The sequence below is a fragment of the Talpa occidentalis genome, unplaced genomic scaffold (assembly GCF_014898055.3).
Source record: "Talpa occidentalis isolate TD23 unplaced genomic scaffold, MPIMG_talOcc4v2.1 talOcc4.17, whole genome shotgun sequence".
NCBI lineage: Eukaryota > Metazoa > Chordata > Mammalia > Eulipotyphla > Talpidae > Talpa > Talpa occidentalis.
In genome coordinates, this window is record NW_023601754.1 from 51,830,908 (window position 1) to 51,850,973 (window position 20,066).

Sequence of the window (20,066 nt, forward strand, 5' to 3'; positions counted from 1 at the left end):
ACAGGCGCCCACCAGCACCGCCGCACCGTCTCTGCACGCGCACGCCGGCCGGGCTCACCTCTCCTTCACGTGGTTCTGTGCCCCCGCGCCCCCGCCCCCCGTCCCGTCCCCGGCACGGCCCCCGCCCCGGCACAGCGCCTCCGTGAGGTCGTCCATGACGGCGGTCTCTTTGGGGTCGAGCAGGCTGAACTCCCTGGCGAAGAGGATGAAGTGCACGTAGAGGGTGTTGAGGTGCGGGTGCAGCTCCAGCGCCAGCGTCTCCTTGAAGTGCGCGGAGTAGATGTGCGCCAGCACGTGGAACAGGTACCTGCAGATGCGCTTCACCAGGGCCTCGAAGGAGTTGGGGAACTCGCGGCCTGTGGGACGGAGGGTCAGCGGGCCTGCCCCGCCCCGCCCCGCGCGCCCCCACCCCGCCGGGGTCTCCACGGGAGCCACCGGCTGCTGCCCCGCCACGCGCTGTCCCAAGCAGACTGGGCCTTGGGGCTGTGAGTTCCAGAGAGGCCACAGAGCGGCTGGCCAGGTGCCATCCTGGGGCACCTGACGCCCCAGGGCCCACTGTGCCGCCTCAGAGCCAGCCGGCTGCACGCCCCGGGAGAGGTGCCTCCGTGCTGGCCGCCGGCCGAGCCGCGCACGTACCGTATTTTGTGGGGAACACGTCCTCGTCGGTCACCAGCTTCTGCACGGAGCTCATGACGAAGTCGACGTACTGGGGGGCAGTGCACTTGACCTTCTTCCCCCGCTCGTCATACCAGTAGTACTGTCTGTGGGATCAGCGCGGCCGTCAGCACCATGGGGGCCCACACCAGCCCCGGCTCACGTGTGCAGCCCCTCCGGGAGCCCCCAGAGACCCGCAGCTGCTGCCGGGGAGGTCTGCGGCTGGTCAGGACGGCGCCCACACAGACCCTGCCCTGGAGCGCCTGTGCCGCCACAGGGACATTGGGCACCCGCTGCAGGGCAGGTGGTCTGCTCTCAAGGCCACCGACAGCTTCTTGACTGAAGCCCCCACCCCAACAGGCCGGGGGAGCACAGTGGCCTCTGGATAAACCTGGCCCCGGTGCCCAACCCAAGCACCCCCCGGGCAGCCAGCCTGGGGATGGTGGCCAGGGCCTCCCTGACCTCACTGCGGGTGTCTGCTGGCCCCACAGGGGACCAGGTAGCCTGGCCACCCCGTGGGCCCCAGGGCTGGACCTGCATCTGTGACTGCGCCCCCGCCTCTGCCCTGGCCGACACTGGCTCCAGGCGACGCGCAGATGCCCCTCTGCTGGCCCCAACCCTCACGCGGCTAAGGGCACAGGCCGCAGACCCGACCCAGGAACAGGCCCTGCTGGCTCCCCGAGCTCCCCAGTGCCAGGGCTCAGGGCCCCGCCGGCTCCAGACAGCCCGCCAGGCCTGTGGTCGGGACACGGAGACCCCTTTCCTCACGGACGGCCTGACCCAGCCACGAGAAAGGCCAAGCGGCTTCGGGGCGAGGGCCTGCTAGGCTCCAGCACCAGCCCCGCCTAGCGGGCACCAGGGCCCGTCTCTGCCCCAAGCCGCCCTCAGCTCACCTGGCGCCCGGCGGCTGGGGTCTGGGCGTGCTGCGAGGGCAGGGCAGTGCAGCGTGGTCACGCTGTCACGCCGAGGCGCTCGCTGCTGAGCCGGGGCCTGTCCCTGACCGCCGTGAGCGCACCCGCGCGTCTCTCTCACACGTGGCCTTCGCCCCTCACCCCGTGCCCGCCCGCCAGGACACGGCCCTGCATCCCCGCGTAGGACTTGTGTCTGTGGAGCCACCCGCTGCCCGTGCGCCCTGCGGCGGGCCCCGCGCCTGCGCGCCCCTACCTTTGTCGGCCTCGCCACGGCCACAGACCAAGGAGCCGGCTGTGGCCGCCACGGACCCTCCTCCTGTTAGGGGGAAGGGATGTCCCGAGCTAATCCCACGCAGGCTTTGTGGACCCCACCCCCACTCCAGACCAAAGCCATCAGGACACTGGGAGAGACACATCCCGTCACCACCAAAGGGAGGTGCCTGGGACCTGAGGGTGGAGTGAAGCAGCCAGGCTGGGTATAAAAACCAAACACGTGGGCCTTGGGGGGCTCGGGATCGCTCGCCTCCTGGCTTCACGGCTCCTGGCTCGCGGCAGCTCTCAGGTGCCATTTGGGATTCCTGATCGGCGGATCGGGCAGGACGCACTTAAAACGTTGTCTCCCGCTTTTCTCCCCGAGCTGTGCATTCCTCATTTCCCCTGCCCTGGTGAATAAACCTTTATGAACCTTCGCGTGCGCCTGCAGTGGAGCGTGGGTAAGTCCTTCTAAGCGCGGGTGAGGACCCAGTCAGGCACCCGTTTTGCATCGGGGCTGCTCTACAACAGTTTGGCGCCCACGGCTGCCCTACAGCACTACCGTTTCCAGAAGTCAGGGCAGCGATGGCTGCTCCTGCCTCTCCTGCGCAATTTGGATTTTGCTCGTTTTCTGTTTAAAGATGGAAGCTGAAGTTATTTCGAGATCTTTCTTCTTCCAAAATAAGCGCCCGCTCTCCCCAAGGCCCCGCCGCGGTCAGCTGCCTCCCGCGAGGCAGGGGCCCCTCACTTTCACCGAGTTCACCCCGGAGCACCTTCTAGCGGCTTTGAGGTGTCCCCTCGGGCGGGAGGGGCGCAGGAGCTGTCACTGACTCCGCTCCCCTGGCGAGGGGCTGCGTGCGGTGCCAGAGGGCGGGCGGGCTCCGCACTCTGCTGCCTCCCCGCCCAGCGCCCGCCGCTGGAGAGGGCGCTGGGACAGGGGGCTGGGCTGGGTGCTCCAGGTGCCGTCTGCCCAGGCGTCTGCCTCGCCGTGCAGTCCGCTGTGGGTGCGCCCCTCCTGCCAGCCGGTGAGCGGGGCGCCACCGGGTGCCTCTGTGGCTCCGTGCAGCTGCCCAGGCACCGTCTCCACACGAGCCACCTGGGGACCCCTGTCCTGCTGTGTCCACGCTGGCTCTCCGCGCCGCTCTGCCTGGGCCTGTCTGTGTGCCCGTGTGTCCACCTCCCTTCACGCCCACGGGTCCTCTCTCCGGCCTCCTTTTCGGTGCCCCGAGCCCACCCACCCCAGTGCTGCACCCTCGGACCCCACGGCCACCCGATACGCCACTGGGTGTGCGACAGCCACGTCCTCCCAGCGTGCCCGTGCTCGCGTGCGGCACCTCACCCAGCTCTGCCCATGGAGGCCGCTCCACCCCACGCCCATGTCCTGCCCAGTTCACCGGAGCTGGTGCCCACACCGCCCGCCAGCTGAGCCTCCTGTGGCGTGCTGGGCGCATGCGCTCCGCAGGCAGCGAGTGGTGAGCGGCTGCCGCCGGCACTGCCCCGGGGGCCAGCCTCAAGCAGGGTCCGTGCCTGGGCGTCGCTGCAGCCGCTCTGCCGTTGCCCGTGTGGAGGCCGGGCCCTCTCAGGAGAGCAGACGGCCCGCCCAAGCAGAGCCCGCCTGGGCCCGGCAGACCCTTGACGGCAGCGTCCTGCTACGGCGCTGTGGCCTCGGCGCCCGCGGGCAGCTCACCAGGGCCGGGAGACAGGGCGCCTCGTGGCTCTGGGACGCGCCCCTGCCCGACCGCACGTCAGCACAGCCGCCTGCCGGCTCAGGAGACCGCTCGGCACCCCTCTGGAACACGCCCGCCGGCCCCCGGCAGGCTCCTGGCTCCAGGCCCGGGGACGGCGACTGCGGGAGCAGGGGTGACTCACGTGTTGCCCACGGCCATGGTCTGGCAGGCCTCCCCCGTGCAGAACTCGGAGACCGTGCTGTACTGCAGGTTGACGTGGTGGAAGAACGTGGTGGCTGCCAGCGGAGAGGAGGCCTGGAGTGAGCCTGCGCGCCCGCAGAGGCGGCCCCGTGTCCGGCCCGGCAGCTGGTGTGGGTGCCGTGGGGAGCAGGGCCGTGGCTCTGCCCACTCGGGGGCGCGGCCTGGACGCCTGCCCTCACGTCCCAGGAGGGGACCGGCACCCCCCCCCCCACCCCGCCACCGCGGGGCCGGGCTCCCTGAGCTCCCAGCCCCCACGGAAGGCCCCTCCCGCGCCCGCCACCGCTCTCCAGGGGAGCGCCCGCGCCCTGCCGAGTCCCCGGGCCAGCGCCTCACGGCCGTCCGCCCCCCACTGCCAGCTGTGGGGCCGCCCCGCCGGCCACCCCGCCCGCCCCGCGCCCGCCGCCCCACGCACTGTTGCTGGCCAGCCACTCGTTGAGGTCGATCTCGCGCGGCAGCACCACCAGCTCCCGGAAGGCGAAGTCGGAGATGCGGGACTGGGTGTACTCGGGCTCCAGGTACAGCTTCTTCTCCTCCGCCGCGGGCTTCTTCCCGTTGGGCTTCGCCTTAGACTTCCTGCCGGAGGGGCCGGTTCAGCTCGGGCCGGGCGAGGGGACGGCGGCCTGCGCCCACCCGCCCTCCTCCCGCGGCCGGCTGCCGCCACGGGCCCGAAGCTGGGGGCGGGGGCGGGCCGTCCAGCCCCGCCGGGGCGCAGTGGCCTCGGCGGGCAGCTCCGTGGGGATGAAGGCCCCGCCGCCGTCCGGGTCTGCTCAGCACCCTCGCCCCGTCCTGGGGCCTGGAGCCAGGCCCGCCCCACCAGGTACCCCGAGCGGACGGCCCGCCCGCCGCCCAGCTGAGCGCCCACAGCCCGGCGGCCATTTAGCTCAGCGCGCTGGCCGCCCCCGACGCCCGTCCCGAGCAGGCGTGAGCCGGGGCGACGGCCGCCCCCCACTGAGACCGGCTGGCGCAGGAGAACAGCCCTGTCCGCAGACGCCCCCCACGCCGCGGCTGCGCGCACAGGAAACGTCTTTGCTTTGTCCGAACAGCGCGGACTCAGCCACGAAACGCCCAGCCTGAGCTCTGGCGCTGAGGGCCCCCCGGGGCGGGCCCCCCTGGGGCTGGGGTACACGCGTCCCAGAACCAGCCCACAGGGACGAGGGAGGGTCCCAGAGGGCTCTGCCCCGCCTGCGGCCCAGCTGGAGGTGTCCCTCCCGGAGCGGTGCCGGAGCGGGGTGGAGGCTGCCTCTGCGGTGCAGCCTGGGTTCCGGAGGGCCGGGCGGGGGCTGGAAGGAGGACCCAGCAGCAGCGGCCTGAGCCCGGCTCTCACGCCAACGGTTCTCCACGCAGCGCAAAGAAGCCCACAGACGTCTGCGGCCCGGCGCGGGCCAGGAAGCCTCGGGTGGTAACGAGACGGCCGTGCACAAGGGCCCAGGGCCGCCGCCTGAGCCCCTGCTGAGGACAGGCCTGCCTCGGGGGCCACAAGGGTCAGGGCAGGCCGGGCACCTCGTATAAGCCTCTTTTGGAGCCTCCAGGCCTGGGGGCACAGGTGGGGGGGAGGGCGTGTGTGCATGGCGGCCGCGGGTGCCTGTGGGGGCTGGAGGAGCCGCCAGTGGGGCCTGGCGCTGCCCAGGTGGCCTCAGGACGCGCGCGGGGCCTGCTATGGGGCAGGGAGGGGTCCCCCGGCCTTACTTACCCCCCTGTACGGCCCCTCCTCCAGCCCGTGGGCCAGGCGGGGGTGGAGCAGGCCTCAGCAACCTGACTGCCCCAACCCTGCCCTGTCGTCCTTCTGTTCTGAAAAGCTGCCAGTGGTTATTTAAGAGAGAGAGGAAAGAAAAATGCTCCCCAATGCCAGGAAAAGTTTCCCCAGGGTGCCCCCGCAGATCTTCGCCTTAAAAGGCGAGGCGCACACGGCCTCGGGCTGCACCCAACAGGCTGTGCCCAGCGGGTGGGGGAAGACCTGACCGGGCCAGGAAGACACCAGCTCCTCCCCCCCAGCCTGCCCTCCAGACACCAGGTCTCGGCTAGTGAGGCACACGCCACCCCATCAGACGGGGAGGGCTTGCCCGAGGTCTGAGCCCCGTGCCCGCCTCCACTCCGGCTGCCCCGCAGCATCTGAGTGCCGGGCACCACCCACATGGCCACACGCAGAGCCACCGGGCCAAGCCTGGCCTCAGAGGCCTGGGCCCTCCCTCCCTGCCCCGCCCACTTCCCCACAGATCCAGGTCCCAGCGCGAGCCCGGCAGAGCCAGGCGCTGCAGGAAGGCCCCGGCCTGCCGCTCCCCAGCGGCCTCCAAGGGCCTGGGCCAGGACCCCACTCACACCCCGTCACCACCCGCTGGGCGTGGGGCACGCACACAGCTCCCTGGGTGCCGGCGCCTGGTCACTGTCACAAGCAGGGTCCCGCCGGCGGCCACGTAGCTGGGGTCTCTTCCCTGGCTCTTCCCTGGCTCTTCTCTTCTCTGGAGACCCCACCGCGGCCGGGCTCACGCCCCGGGGCCACGAGCCAGTTGTGGGTTCTGCTCCTGGACAGTGAGGCTGAGAGGAGGCGGCCGGCCCGGGGGGGGGGTGGCTCTGCGTGGTGCCCACACCCTCCTCTCACCCCTCGCCCTGCAGCCCAGACAGGGAGGGCCCTCGGCGGGGGGCAGGTGTGCTGGGCAGGGCCCGGGGAGGTCACAGCGAGGCCCCGCCCCCGTGCACAGCAGGTGACCACAGGTGGCAGGACTCAGGTGCCCCCACCCCGACCCACATGCTGGCCTAGAGGGAGAGACAGGCCTGGACGAGCAGGACGCTCGCTGGCCTGGCCCCGGCAGACGAGCACGACATCGTTCACCCAAAGAGCGCACCGTCCTCCGCGCAAGACCCCAGAGGTCTCCCGCCAGCACCCAGCCCCAGGCCCCGCAGCTCCGAGAGCGCCCGGAGCAAGGCAGGCCAGCACCCTATCCTGAGCGCGCCCCGAGAGGCCGCGGGGGCAGGAATGGGGGAGGTGACGCCGGAGCCGGCTCTGCAGGCACACCCCTGCAGGGGGTGGCTTCCGGGGTCTCGAGCAGGCGGGGGGGGGGGGGGCACCTGGCCAGCAGACTCGGGGGCCGTGCACAGGACTCCCGTGGTCCCGAGATACCCACCAGGCCCCGTGTCCCTTCCTGGCCCGGGGCGCCCTCCCCTGCAGCAGCAGCCAGCGCCGGGTTCAGGGGAGACCACACTCCAACCAGGTCCCTGGCTGGGCCCCGAGGCTCCATGGCAGCAGAGGCCCCGCACGGCGACCCCGGGCTGGCTGCAGACCGTGCCAGCCCTCCACCCGCCGGCTTCTGTGGCAGAGGCTGCGCGCGTCCGCCAGGCAGCCCCTCACCCGAGGACTCTGCCGACTGCCTGAAGCGCCATTTTGCAGCTGAGTCCAGCTTTGGGGGGCCGGCCGAGCCGCACTCGGTCAGCGGGGAAGCTGCCGTGGGCTCCAAGCATGACGGGGCTGTGCAGCCCGGGAGGGCCGTGGGCACTGGCGGGCGCCCCTCCTCCCTCCCTGGGCAGCCGCAGGGGAGCAGCAGGGAGGCCGGCGGGGGGGGAGTGTCTCAATGGCCTTTCCAGAGTGGCGCCGCCAGGGCGGGGCAGGGCGGGGTGCTGCCTGGGGAGGCGGCCTGGGTGGGGACAGACATGGCTCCAGCCCTGGGAAGGGGCCGTCACCCGGGCCAACGCCCTCCCCTCGACTGACCCCTGCCCGGACAGGGCAGCGGCCGACAGGGTCCCGGCTGCACCCCGACACTGTGGCGTGGGCTCGGGGAGCCCGGCTGCTGAGGCGCTGGGGTGGGTGCCGGGCAGGCGGCAGGCTCCACAGAAAGGCGGGGGGCAGGGAGAGGGTGAGGGCCCCTTCTCGACCCAGCGCGCACATGGGCAGCACGGGGTGCCGCGGGAGGACGCCCCTGGCCAGGTGGCCTGGGTTCTGAGCGCAGGGGCGGCGCGGGTCATCGGGGTCCCACCAGCGTGGCCCCGCCCCGCCCCCACAAGGTTCCTGCAGCCCCCTGACCTTTCACTTCCTCGAGTTTAACCCAATTCTGTGCAGCGGCCACGCCAAAGGCACAGGCCACAGGGCAAGGCCTCTGGCTGCACTGCTGGGACGCCCCGCCGGGCTGGCTGCCCACGGGACCGGGGCAGAGCGGTCTGCCCGCCAGCTCGGGCTCGGATGCGCACAACTCGGCAGGGGGCGGGCCCCGGTGGTTGCTGGGCCCACATGGAGCCGGCAGGTGCCCAGGGACCTCGTGCCACACCCCTGCCTGGGCCCAGCAGCCAGCCTGGCCCTCCCGGCAGACAGGAGTGACTCCGCCACCCTGCAGGGACACGGGGGCAGCAGCGGCCCCCACCCCCAGGGAACGAGGGGAAGTCGGGGGGAGCGAGAAGCACGTGGCTGCTGACCCTCCGCCGCAGCACGTGGCACGGGGGGGAGCCCGACCCCGGGTCAAGGCCGGAAACCTCAGAACTTAAGTTTCCTACGACCTGGAAGCGCTCAGAAGACTCGAAAGCGGACCAGAAGCGAGGATCCCCGAAGCGAAGCCAGAGGGAGGGGAGTGCGACCATGAGGGCCAGGCGTGGGCTGGGGGCGCCCCGCTGGCCACACTGGGCTCCGGGTGCCCGACTGCGGCACCACGGGGTCCCCGAAAGCCTGAGCTTGAGTGGGCCCCAGGGCACGAGCAGGCGGACCGCGGTGCAGGGCAGGGGCTGGGCGCCCACCGAGGCCCTCGAGCCGCGCCAGCCACAGCCAGCGCCCCGCCCCCTCGGCCGGCCACCACCGGGGCAGCGGCGACTTGCCGGGAGGCCGTCTGGGGACGGGGACACCCGTCCCTTCACTCCCTGGCCTCGGCTGAGCTGGGCAGGCGCTGAGCCCAGATGGCCCAGAAAGGGCAGCGCGCCGCCCGCCCAGCTGCGGAAAGCTCGGCTCGGGACCGAGCTGCGGCCAGTCTGCAGGAGGGACAGGAGCCCACGGGAGGAGCGGCGCCCTGCGGCAGCCGGCGGGGCGGGGCCCACTGCGAGGCAAGCCCGTGGGACCCCAGGCTCCCCGGGCCGCTCCCCGGACGCTGCAGTCCCCCTCGGAAGGGGGCGGGAGCTGCCTGGGGGGAGCTCCCTGCGGGGTGGAGCGGGAAGCCCCGCGCCCCCAGAAGGCCTCAGTGTGTGCTGAGCGCGCCCGGGGCTCCTGCCAGCCCGGTGAGACGGGCGCCGGGAAGCAGACGAGGGAATGGGGATCAAAATCACCTCAGAGCGTGACCTCAGGGACACGCCACGGGGCGGCGGGTGCCTGGCCTCACCCCATTCCCGCCTGGACTCGGGCCGCCGAGTTTTCTAACAGCCCCCCGGCCCAAGCCCCCTCCGCCTGGAGCCTCGGGGCCCTCCCTGTCCGGCTGTGTCCTCGGCGCCTCTGGCGAGGGCTCTCAAGGGTCTCCAAGGCCCCAAGTGACTCACTCCCCCGGCCCACGTGCCAGTCTGGCCTCAGAACCCGCACCTGCCTGTGTCCTCCGCCCCAGAGGGGCACGGGGCCCGCCTGCCTCTTGCTGCCATGTCCCCGCCCAAGTGTCTGAAGACCCCACACCAGCCCCGCTCTGCCGCGCCCCAGCAGCTCTAAGTGGGGGCTGAGCCACCTGTCCTGCAGGGCCTCAGGTCCAGAACCACACCCGGCAGAACAAGGGGTTTCAGGGCACCCCCTCCACCTCCATGCACCTTCTAGAAACAAGGCCGGGTGCGCCTCGCCTCAGACGCAAGCGGGAGAGCGCCCCACGGAGGGTGCAGCTCTGGGACAGGAGAGCTCTGGCTCCGGCCCCTCGAAGCCGTGCTGAGGTCCCTGGCGGCCCTGGACCCCTGGCCGCCAGCCCGGTCTGCCAACCTGCCACCTCCAGCCCCTCCACCAGTGTCCCTCTCCTGCTCTGTCCCCGGGAGCCTGGCGCCAGGCTGGCCTGGGGGTGGGGGTGTGAGCAGGGCTCCCCAACCCAGCCTCCAGCCCTCGGGCCCAGTTCCCCCCATTCCCGGGCTGTGACAGTTGGCGGCCCGCGTCCTGCCCACCCAGCCCAGGCAGACTCAGGAGCGGGCGCCTCCCAGGAGCGGCCTCTGCTGGCGGGGTGCTGCCTTCCACCTGGCACCTCAGGGCAGCCCCTGCCTCCAGCCTCGGCACCCCCAGCGTCAAGTGCCAACTCATCACCAGGAAGTCATGCCTGAGAGCCAACCCTGGGCCGCTGTCCAAGGCCACGGTGTCGCTGGGTCCTGGCCCACGGCCTCTAGTGGACACCATTGGCCCCACAGATCTGGCCCCGGGCTCCTGACCCAGAACTAGCCACGGCCGCCTGCACAGCCCCCTCTGCCCGGCGCGGATGGGGCCCGGGCACACACGCACCCTGCTCGGGCACAGCCCCGTGGACACGGGGAGAGGCGCTGAAAAGGCAGGGGCCTTGTGGACGGGCCGCCTGCAGACACAGCCTCTCCACTAGGACAAGCGAGGCCATCAAAGGCCTTTCACAGCGGGAGCAGGTGGGGCGGGGCAGGCGCGCAGGTGAGAGCACCCCCGGCCCCCGCAGAAGGGCAGCTGGTCCAGCCGCGCCTGCCCGGGGCTCGCGGCCACTTGGGTGAGGGCCAGGCAGCAGGGCGGCCCCTCCAGGCTGCTGATGAGGGTGACGGGCGCACCTGGCAGCGACCCCTGCCCCAGACGGCATCGCTGCGCCGCGTGGCCAGCGGCGGCCTCTGCTGGACGGACCCCGTGCCCACTGCGCGGGTGGGGCCGGGCGGCCTGGCCTGCACGGGGAGGCGCAGTCCCGCGTGGGAGCTCCTGAGGAGCAGGCAGGGCCGGCCCCTTCCCCAGAGGCACCAAGACGCACGGGAGCCGGGGCGCCAGGCTCCGTGGTGGGCAGCACCGAGTCCTGGCCTGGGCACCCGCCCACCGCCCAGCTCTGGGCAGGTGCCGCCGGCCCCACAGCGACCCGTGCGCGCAGAACGCAGCGCGGCTCCCTGTGCCAGAGGCCAGCGGCGGCGGCGGGCCCGGGACCCGGACACGGGAGAGGGGCACCGGCGCAGCGTCAACTGCCCGGGCTCCCCCCGCCCCCCAGGAGCAGGTCCGCGGGGCCAGCCTCCTGCCAATGGGGAGGGGCCTGCTCCCACCCCCGCGGACCCCAGCAGGGTGGGGCCGGGTGCCAACAGACAGCCAGCCCGCGGCTCCCCTGCCCGGGCCACCGCCCCGCCTCCCGGCCTGGGGCTGCGCGGGGAGCGCCCGGGTGTGAGGCCTGGCCAGAAGCCCACAGGCCTCCCGGACGCCGGGCCGGGGGCAGCCCCACCTGCAGCTCGCAGGTCCCTATGGCGGAGAAGAGGTCCCGGCCCAGTTCCCCCGAGAGCCCCACGTGGGGTCGGCGGCAGGAACGCGCGGACGGCGCCAGAGGAGCAGGCTCTGTCCCCCCGGGGCCACGGCCAGGGCCACAGAGAACAGAGCACAGGGAGCCAGCCCGAAGGCGCCAGGGCTGGCCCCGGAAACCAGCAGCAGCACCTCCTCGCTGAGGGCGACCCCACAGCCGCGCTCCCTGCGCCCCCGCCCCGCCGGCCCCGGGAACCCGAGGAGCAGGCCCCGCCCCTCCCGCGGCAGCAGAGACAGGCCGGATGGGCATCCCGGGGGACCGGGCACCGCACCAGGCCCTTCCGCGCCCACGGCCGCCGCGCCCCAGGCGTGGCACAGGGGCTCCGGAGCGGGGAGCGGGCGCGTCTGCCGTGGCGTCTGGTGACGCGCACCCGACCGGGTCCCCGCCAGCCGCTGGCTGCAGCCGCGGGGCCCACACTCCCGGGGCGGGCAGGGTGTGCTCCCCAGGGCCTGCAGCACCCAGGGCCCCACCTCCAGGCCGCGCTAGCCCACTGCGGGTCCGCCCGCCTGCCCCTGAGGTGCCGCTGCCGGGCCAGGGACGGGCTGCAGGAAGTGGTCGCCGCAGCCAGCGACACCGCGGAAGCTGCAGAGCCGCAGACGGGCGTGTCCAGGGCTGACGACGCCCCGAGCACCCGCTCGCCGCGCAGGGTCTTCCTGGCCCACGGGCGCCCAGGCCCCTTCTCTCTGCCCCAGTGCCCAGCTGGCCTGCGCCCGTGGGAGGCCCGTGGGGTCCAGCTCATCACCTAAGGGCCTGCTGCAGAGCCCGAGCAGGGAGCAAGGCAGCTGGAAGGGGCCGTGAAGGCAAGTCCCTGCCCTGGGGTGCCTCCGTGAAGCCTCACCCCATCCCCTCCCGGGGGCGCCGCACTAACCGAGGGGGGGTGGTGCTGAAACCCAACCCGAGCGGCCCCGCCTCCGCTCCCCCAGCCTGGCTGCAGCAGGCAGCTGTGCACTGGGGGTGTGCGGCCCCAGCACCCCCGTCAGGGGACAGCAAGAGAGGCGCCGCCCGAGGCAGACTTGTTTTGGAAGCTTCCGGCTCAGGAGCGGCTTGGTGAGCAGAATGACCGCCTTCCGGGACCTTCCCGGCGCGGCTCAGCCATGTCCCCACGGCCCGGGGAGCAAGCGGGCAGGCCAACGGGCCCCTGGAAAGTCAGCCTCGACCAGCGGCCCGCCAGGCCCAAGCACAGCCACCTGCTCTCCAGGGAGCCCCGGGGTGGCCCCAGCTGGCCAACCCCCCTTGGTGACAGCAAAGCTTCCCCCAAGCCCTGGGGGGGCGGTCAGCCGGGGAGATGAAAGGGCCCCTTCATGGAACAAGCGCGTGGACTGGTGACCAAAGGGTGCCTGCGTCCCCACCGCAGGATCCAGAAGGCCCAGGCCAGGTGCCCCCACGGGGAGCAGGGACCGGCTCAGGGCACGCATGCACGCCACTGGCCTCAGCAGCTTCAGGCCAGCAGCTGAGGCCAAAGCCCTCCGGGTGGCACCCAGGGCACACGGCCTCCTGCCCCGCCAGGTGCCTCCCGGGAGTGGGAGCTGGGCTGACCTGGGTCCAGCCACTCCCGCCTGGTGCTCTTCAACCCCAAGGCCGTGGCCACCGAGGGCCTTGGTGGTGTTTCCGCCAGTCAGCCCCCCACACCCACAGGCCGGTCCCCAAGCCAGAGACCCCCGGCGGGAGCGCGGCCCCACGAGCTGTGGGTGCGCTGCCCGACTCAGCCGCACACCGCCTGTGTCCACGGGCGCAGAAGCCCCTGTGGGACTCCCTGCCCTCAGGCCGCCAAGGGGCCCCACGCACAAGGCCCCACAGAGCAGGCCGCCCCGCCACTCTGCGCGCGCCCCCTGCGCAAGGGTGTGAGGCGCTGCCCGCAGGGCCGGGGGTGCTTCCATCCTGCTCCTTCACCGCCTCCCCCAGAGCCCAGGAGCAGGGAAGGTGGAGCGCAGGGAGCCCAAAGCCTCTTCCGACATGCCCGGCCTGACACCCCCAGACACAGCCAGCTGTGGGTGTGGTTTCCATTGTCCCGGCTCCCGGAGCCACTGGGCCGGGGGGCTGCTGGGCGGGCCGTGGAGATCCTGTGCGGAAGGAAAAGCAAACACAGCCAGGCAAGGCCCGCACTTGAGCAGCGTGGGGCAGAGACCACGCCAGCCCGGCCCCCGGGCGCAGGCGCTCACTTCCAGCACAAAAAACGAGGGTGGGCTGGGTGTTCCTGGCCCTGATCCCCCAGAACAGCGGCGGGAGGGCTGGGGCAGCGAGGTCGACGGGGCTCCCGCTGAGTGGCCCCCAGCCCCACCCCCACCGCAGTGCTGCCGGCCGCAGGAGAGCTGGGTGGGCAGCAGGGGCAGCGACACTCGCTGGCCCCTCCCCGGGGCTCTGTGCACCCCTCGGGCAGGTCTGCGTCCGGCCCCCTGCCAGCAGGACGGCCCCCGCTACCCGGCTCCTGCGGACGGGACAGCACGTGCCCGCCGGGCGCCCGGGGTTGTGGACAGGGGCTCCGCGGCCGCGGTGCACTGGGAGGGGGTCTGAAGGCCACCCCAGGCCAGTCCAGGCAGGGGTCGCGGTGCCTGGAAGGCTCCCTGTGGTCACAGCTCCCGGGGGCCAAGGAGCGGGGTGCTCCGCCCGCTTGGAAACTTCTAGCCGCCCTCCCAGACTCAGCCTGCCCACCCTGGCCCTGCTCGCTGGGTCCCGGGGCCCCCCAGCCAGGCTGTGGCCTCCACCGGCTGGGAGAGCAGCGGTGGCCTCCCCAGCCTGGCCTGGCGCCCCCCCACAGGGGCGCGACCTCCAGGGCTGAATGGGCAGCCCCGGCAGCACAGGGCAAGGGCGCGAGCAGCAGCGCGGACGTGTGAAGCGCCCAGTGAGGAGAGGCAGAGGCCAGTGCGCGGCGAGCCCGGCGGCCAGCACCAGCGCAGCCCAGCCAGGAGGCGGGCGGAGGCGGCCGAGGCTGCGGGGACTAGTGGGCGCAGCTCCTTCTGGGGTGGTGGCCACACACCCTGTCACTTCAGCAAAAATGACCCAGTTGTGCCCTGGACACAAGCCGGCTTTACGGCCGGCCAGTCACACCTCCAGGAAGCTGGGGAGAGAGGTCTGCACCCCAGCACGGCCTCGGCTACCCACAACGAAGCCCGGCCAGGCCCAGGCGAGAGAACAGCCGTGCCCCCGCCACTCCCCACATGCACAGCCCAGGCCCTCGCCCAGCAGAAGCGCCGAGGAGGAAGCCCAAGGGGGGCAGTGCGCCGACTCCACGGCCTGGGGAGCAGGCAGGCCAGGGCCCCAGCCTGCGCCCCGCAGGGTGGGGGTGGGGTTGAGGGTGGGGGTGGGGACCAGGGCAGCCAGGCGCCCTGGCACTTTTGTCTCAGGGTCCGCAAGGGACAAGACAAGGTTTGCTCGAAGACACCAGACGCTCGCGGGCCGGATGGGATGCGATGGAGAGTCTGGCTTGGCCTCGGGGGTCAGCGCCTCCGGCAGCGGCACCATGTCCGGCCAGGGGATGGCCAGGCCACTGAGGCGCAAGAACCCGGCCCGGCTGGAAAGGCCGCAGCAGCCGCCCCGAAGCCGCCCTGGCCCAGCACAGCTAAGGCATGACCTGGAGCCCCAGCTCCACACAGAGCCGGCCCCAGACAGGAGCCCTGAGAGATGGGGTGCGGCGTGCGGCCACCCCAGACCGGCACCTGAAAGGAGCGAACGCGGCACGTCCCTTGAAAAGTAGCGGGGGAGGCCACCGCCAAGCGCCGGGGCTGGGCAGGGGTCGGCTGAAGTCTGGGGGACCAGCCCGTGGCTTCCTCACCCCTCTAGGCTCAGCCTGGGGTCAGGCGGTGGAAGCAGTAGTGGGGTGCGTCTCCTCGGGGAGCAGGGCTGAGGACAGGGCACCCCCCATGCTTCACAACTCGGGCAGCGGGGGCCTCCCACACCATCCCCAGAGCGCCTGAAGGCAGCCCTGGAGCACCACCTGGGCCGGGGTCCACAGGAGGGTCCTCCTTGGGCACGGCCCCCAGCCGCCAGCACAGGGCGCCCCCAGCCCCAGTGCGGGCTGCGGCCAGGCTGGGGCACCGGAGACCAGTCTCTTGAGGGCCTCTGGAAGGGGCCCCCCCAGCCAGCTGCGGTCAGACCGGGCATCCGCAGGAGGATGGGGGCTGGTGCACAAGACGGCGCCTGGGCAGTGGAAAAGGCCGCGGCGCCCGCACCGCCCCCGCAGGCCGGCCCCCACTCGTGGACACCCCGGGGCCCACTCCCCGCGCTTCCCTCCCGGAGCCCCTTCCCAGGCCGCGGCAGACTTCTCCCGACGCCCGCGCGGGGTCAGCCTGGTCCCGAGCCACCTCCCCAGCGCCCAGCCCTGCCCGAGCACCCCACAGGCGCCAGGGCAGCAGGAGGGGGGCCGGGGCGCCCTCCCAGCCCCCGGCAGTGCCCCGCGCCCCCAGTCACCACCCACCCCGCCTCCTGGGCAGGTCTCTGGCCTCCCCGCGGCTGTCCTGCTCGCTGCGCCGGACCCCACCCCCTCCGGCCAGCGCCGGCCGCCCGGCTCCCCGGGGCACCCCGCCCGGCCCCACGGCCGGCGGGTCCCCGGACGCTCCCGGGGCCTCCGTGCCCGCTCCCCCCGCAGGGGCCGGCACCACGCGCCCGGCCGGGGAGGGCCGCCCCCCAGAGCCGGCGCGGGTCGCCGCCCTGCCCCGGCCTCGGCGCCCGGCGCGGACGCCGCACGGGACAGGCGCTCGCCGGCCGGGCCTCGCGCTTCCGTCCCGCCGCCCGCGCCGCCCGCGCCGCCCGCGGGCCCCGCCCCGGCGCCGGCCCAGGTGCGGCGCGCTCTGGCCCTCCCCGCGCGCCCGGCCCGAAGCCGGCCCCGCGCCGCGCCCCGGCCCCGTCCGGCTGGGCCAGCGCCCGGCCCGGCCCGGCCCAGACCCGCCCCCGCCCACGCCCGGCGGGGCCCGCACCCGCCCGCCCGGCCCGCCCCGTCCGCCCCGGCCCCCGCCCCGGCCCCGGCCCCGGCCCGCTCACCCCATGAGCCAGTCCATGGCTGCGCGGGGCCCGCCGCCCGCCGCGACTCGCTCGGCCCTCGGCGCTGGCCCGCGGCGGCGGCGGCCGGAAGTAAACACGCGCCCGCACTCTCCCGCACGCGCGCCGCCGGAAGTGACGCCGCGCCGCGCCGCGCCGCGCTGCCCGCCGGGAAGTGTAGTCCCGCCGCCCGCGCCTGCGCCGCGCCCGCCCGCGCCCTCCCGCCGCGGCCCCGGCCCGCGCCCCCGCACGCGGCTGGCCCTGCCTCCCGGACGGTCCCGGCGCCCGGCCGGCCGCCCCTCCCGCCGCCCCGTCCGCCCGCCCGGCTGCCCGCGCCCACCCTGACCCCGCGCCGGGAGGCAGCCCGGCCCCCGCGCGCCGCCCGCCCCGCGCGCCGCCCGCCGGCTCCCCACGCTCGGGGCTCCGCGAGCAGCCGCGGCCGTCGGCGGGGCCCCCATGGCCGTCGCGGAGAGAGGGACTTGCGGGCCGGTGCCGGGCGGCTCGCCGCGAGGCCCGCAGAGCTGGGGGGCTGCCGCGAGCCTGGTCACGCGGCCTCCCGCCGCCCAGCCCCGCCGAGCCGGAGCCCGAGCGGCCTGCGGAGCCCGGCCCGGGCAGGGGAGGCGGGACGGCGGCGGCGGGGGTCGGCCCCCCGCAGTGGGCACCTCGGAAGGGGCCCCGGGCTGCTGCTTCGCGGGGCCGTGGGAGAGCGGGGAGCAGCGGCAGGGCGGGGCTGCACCCCACAGAGCTGCCCCCTCGGGGGTCCCGGCTGGAGAGCGTGGACCCCCTTCTGCGTGGACCCCTCGCCCCAGGACTCCGGCCGGGCCGGGGCAGGACAGGGCCCCGCGCTCACGCTGGGGCCGGCCTGGCCGGCGGGGTCGTGGGCCCGGCGGTGCCGTCCAGAGGGAGCGGGTGCTGCCCACGGGAGGCCCGGGCCTGGGCGCCCCGGGGATGCCCGCCGGGCGAGGAGCGCTGCGGGCCTCGGGAAGGGGGCTCAGACACCCAAAGAAGGTGGAGAGCAAAACGGCACGGCCACCCGCCTGCACTAAGAGCACCAGCCCCAGACCTCCTTTCCAGAAGGGGAGGGGGTGCTGCCGCGTCTCGCCGTGGCCCTTACATGCTGGAACTGTGCCCACCCCCCTTTCAGGTCTGCCCGAGTCTCCCTGGCGCTGCCTGCCAGGGGCACAGGGTCCCCCCTTTCTTGCCTCAGCTGCTGGGGGGGGTGTGGGAGGGGCACTGCCCCACGCCTGGGGGAGGTAGCAGGGGAGGCCAAGCAGGAGCAGCGCCCACTTACTGGGCAGTGTCCAGGCAGGACAAGTGGGGTCCATGCCAGGCCAGCGTGTCGCCACCCTGGACATGGCCGCCTTGCCCTTCTCTGGTCACAGCTGTCCTCCTGGGGGCCTGCCACTCTCCACTGGCAGCAGCCGGGGGCTCCCTGGAAGGGGGCGCCCCGAGGGCCCTGCCAGCCTTTGGGTGCTGTCGTCATCACTGACTGCTCCCCTCCTGCCCCCTTGGGCTCCAGCCAGCCAGGTCCCCTGTCGTGTAGCGCGGGCAGCGAGCGGGAGGACTTGCCCGGCAGCACCTGCCCTGCACACTCCCCTGCGTGACGTTACCCCCTGCCCTTGGCAGGCAGTGCCCCACTGTCCTGGGCAGCGTGGCCCACACAGCGGGGGGCACAGTCGTGGGGCACAGTCGTGGGCTCCCGTGTTCAAAGTGCCACCCCTGGAGCCAGAGACCATCTCAAAGGGCCGTGGGAATATCCTCCAGGGCTGCGGCTGTGCCAGCCTGGGCCCGCGCTCCCTGCTAGGGCTGGCCCAGTCTCCCGCAGCAGCCAGGCCCGCGGGCCGGCAGGCGAGCAGAAGGGGACACCGTGGGGCTCAGCCTGCCTCGCTTGGGGCACACTCAGGACTGCCCCTCCTTGGACAGGAGCAGCGCCCTGTGACCCTGGGGGGAGGGGGGTTGCCAGCCCCGAGTCCGTCTGCTCCTCCCCCCCAACCTTCTATGCCGCGAGAGTGGCCAGCAAGACGGACGTGCGGGCTGGCGGGGGCTTCGGGAAGGCCTTTTTTTTTTTTAAGATTATTTATGAATACAAGAGCTGGGGTACAGGCCAGAGGTGCGGGGGGTGAGTGAGAGACAGAGCGGGGTGCAGCACAGGCAGACTGACCGACGCACACTGCTGAGGGGAGCAGCGGGGAGACAGGAGAGTCTGCTGCGCCCTGTGGGTTGCTCCCTGGCCGGCCGGGGATTGAACCGCGGACGGCTTCACAGTGCTGTGCCAACCCCTCGCGCCACCAGGGAGGCCCTCCGGGAAGTCCTTTTTGTCCCTCCTCATCCCTACCCCGGCCCGTTATCCTAGGTCCTGCCAAGAACAGGGAAATGGGCCTCCCTGGGTGCAGGGGTCAGTCTCTGCACTGTGAAGCTGGACCAGCCTCTGTGTCTGAGTCCATCCCCGGCCAGGGAGTGACCCCCAGGGCGCGGCAGACCCCACCTGTCTCCCCGCTGCTCCCCTCGGCAGTGTGTCTCAGTGGATCTGCCTGTGCTGCTCCCCGCTCTGTCTCTGGGGAGTCCTCTCACCCGCACCTCTGGCCCGCACCCAGCTCTTGTGTGCATCAATAAATAAATCTTCAAAAAAAACAACCCAGGGAAGTGAGGCAGGAGTGCACGCGGCACGCTGGTCCACGGAGCGGGAAACTAGAACTCGGGTTCCAGCTGAACCTCCGGAAGCGCCACAGCCGCCCCCAACTCCCTCCCATCTCCGGTTGAACACCCCCCCCACCCCCCCGGCCACGTCACTGTTTCGATTCCAGGTTTCTGTTACTTGAAGCACAAGAGGACGCCCTGGTGGCTCGCCCGTCACGAGGCATCTCCGCCTCTGGCGCCCGCGGCGTGGCTGTCCCCTGGCTCGCGCGCACGCGTCTGGGCCTTCCGAGCGGCCACACCTCGAGTCTCAGCGGCCAGGGAGGCCCCCGAGGGCCGTGTGAGTCCCCCGGGCCGGCGCGTCTTCCTTCAGCGTCTCGAGTGTCGCCGGGTGCTGGGTCTGTGCCGCTGCCGAGGCAGCACCGACACACCTGCGGCCTTCGGGGGCCGGCGCGTGGCCGCACAGAGCGCGCGTGAGCCTGGGCGGCCGGCGGGGGCAGGCGGGCAGCCCCGCTGGAGCACATGCGCCGCTCCAGGCCTCCTGGTCAGTGGGAAGGGGGCGTTTGCTGGGTAGCAACCGTGGACGTGGTCCAGGAAGGACACCACATCTGGCAGAGCAGCTGACTGGCATCCCCACCCTTGAAACTTGAGTGGCCCACGCACGCCCCCTGCCCGCTACACAGACGGGGCGGGCCACTGGGGGGTGGCGGAAGCCCCCTCTCACCTCTGGGGCGCTGACGGCGGGGCTGGCCTCAGGACCTCTCCAGCCACGAGGCTCTGCTTCGGGTTGCCTGCGCCCCACCCTTCCTTCCTGCCATTGTCCACCCGTCCACCCGTCCACCCCCCTGCTCCACCAGCCTCCACCAGCCTCCACCCTCCACCCACGCGCCGCCCACGCAGACGCGGCCGAGGCGCGCCCCCACGCTGCCCCACGAACCCACAGATTAGCAGGCGTCCTCAACGAGAAAGAGGGAGCCAGCCAGGCAGGGCGGCAGAGTGCCCCGGGGAGCAGCAACACCGAGAGTGGGGGGTTGGGCAAAGGTGTGCCCCGTTTCCCAGAAATCCTATGTTGAAGCCACCAGCCCTCGGGCCCCATTTTCGGGTGGTGGTAGGTAAGATCAGGACCTAGGGGAGGGGTTGAGGCGACCATGAGGGCGTCCAGTAAAGGGGCATTTGGGCACAGAGTGGCGCACAGGCTGGGGTGTGGAGAGGCCGGGCGAGACAGTCACACCCCGTCACCAGGCAGCGTCCCCACGGCCTCAGCGGAGCCGGCCGCTCGGCCTGCCCGACCTGGCAGGTGTGCCCGGGGCTCTGGCCAGGCGGCAGCCGGGAGGCATCGGGCCAGGTCT

At 73.2% G+C, this 20,066-nt stretch overlaps 1 protein-coding gene across 1 annotated transcript; it reads right to left on the reverse strand.

The window, feature by feature from the left end:
• Positions 1 to 20: 20 nt before the first annotated feature.
• MOB2 (MOB kinase activator 2) lies at positions 21 to 16,154 on the reverse strand. The gene is made up of 5 exons (XM_037517384.2): positions 16,087 to 16,154; positions 4,158 to 4,318; positions 3,687 to 3,780; positions 637 to 761; positions 21 to 356 (listed from the first exon to the last, which is right to left on the reverse strand). Exons 1-5 carry the CDS (start codon positions 16,101 to 16,103, stop codon positions 55 to 57), a joined length of 699 nt encoding a protein of 232 aa, XP_037373281.1. The 5' UTR covers positions 16,104 to 16,154; the 3' UTR covers positions 21 to 54.
• Between the last annotated feature and the right edge of the window lie 3,912 nt (positions 16,155 to 20,066).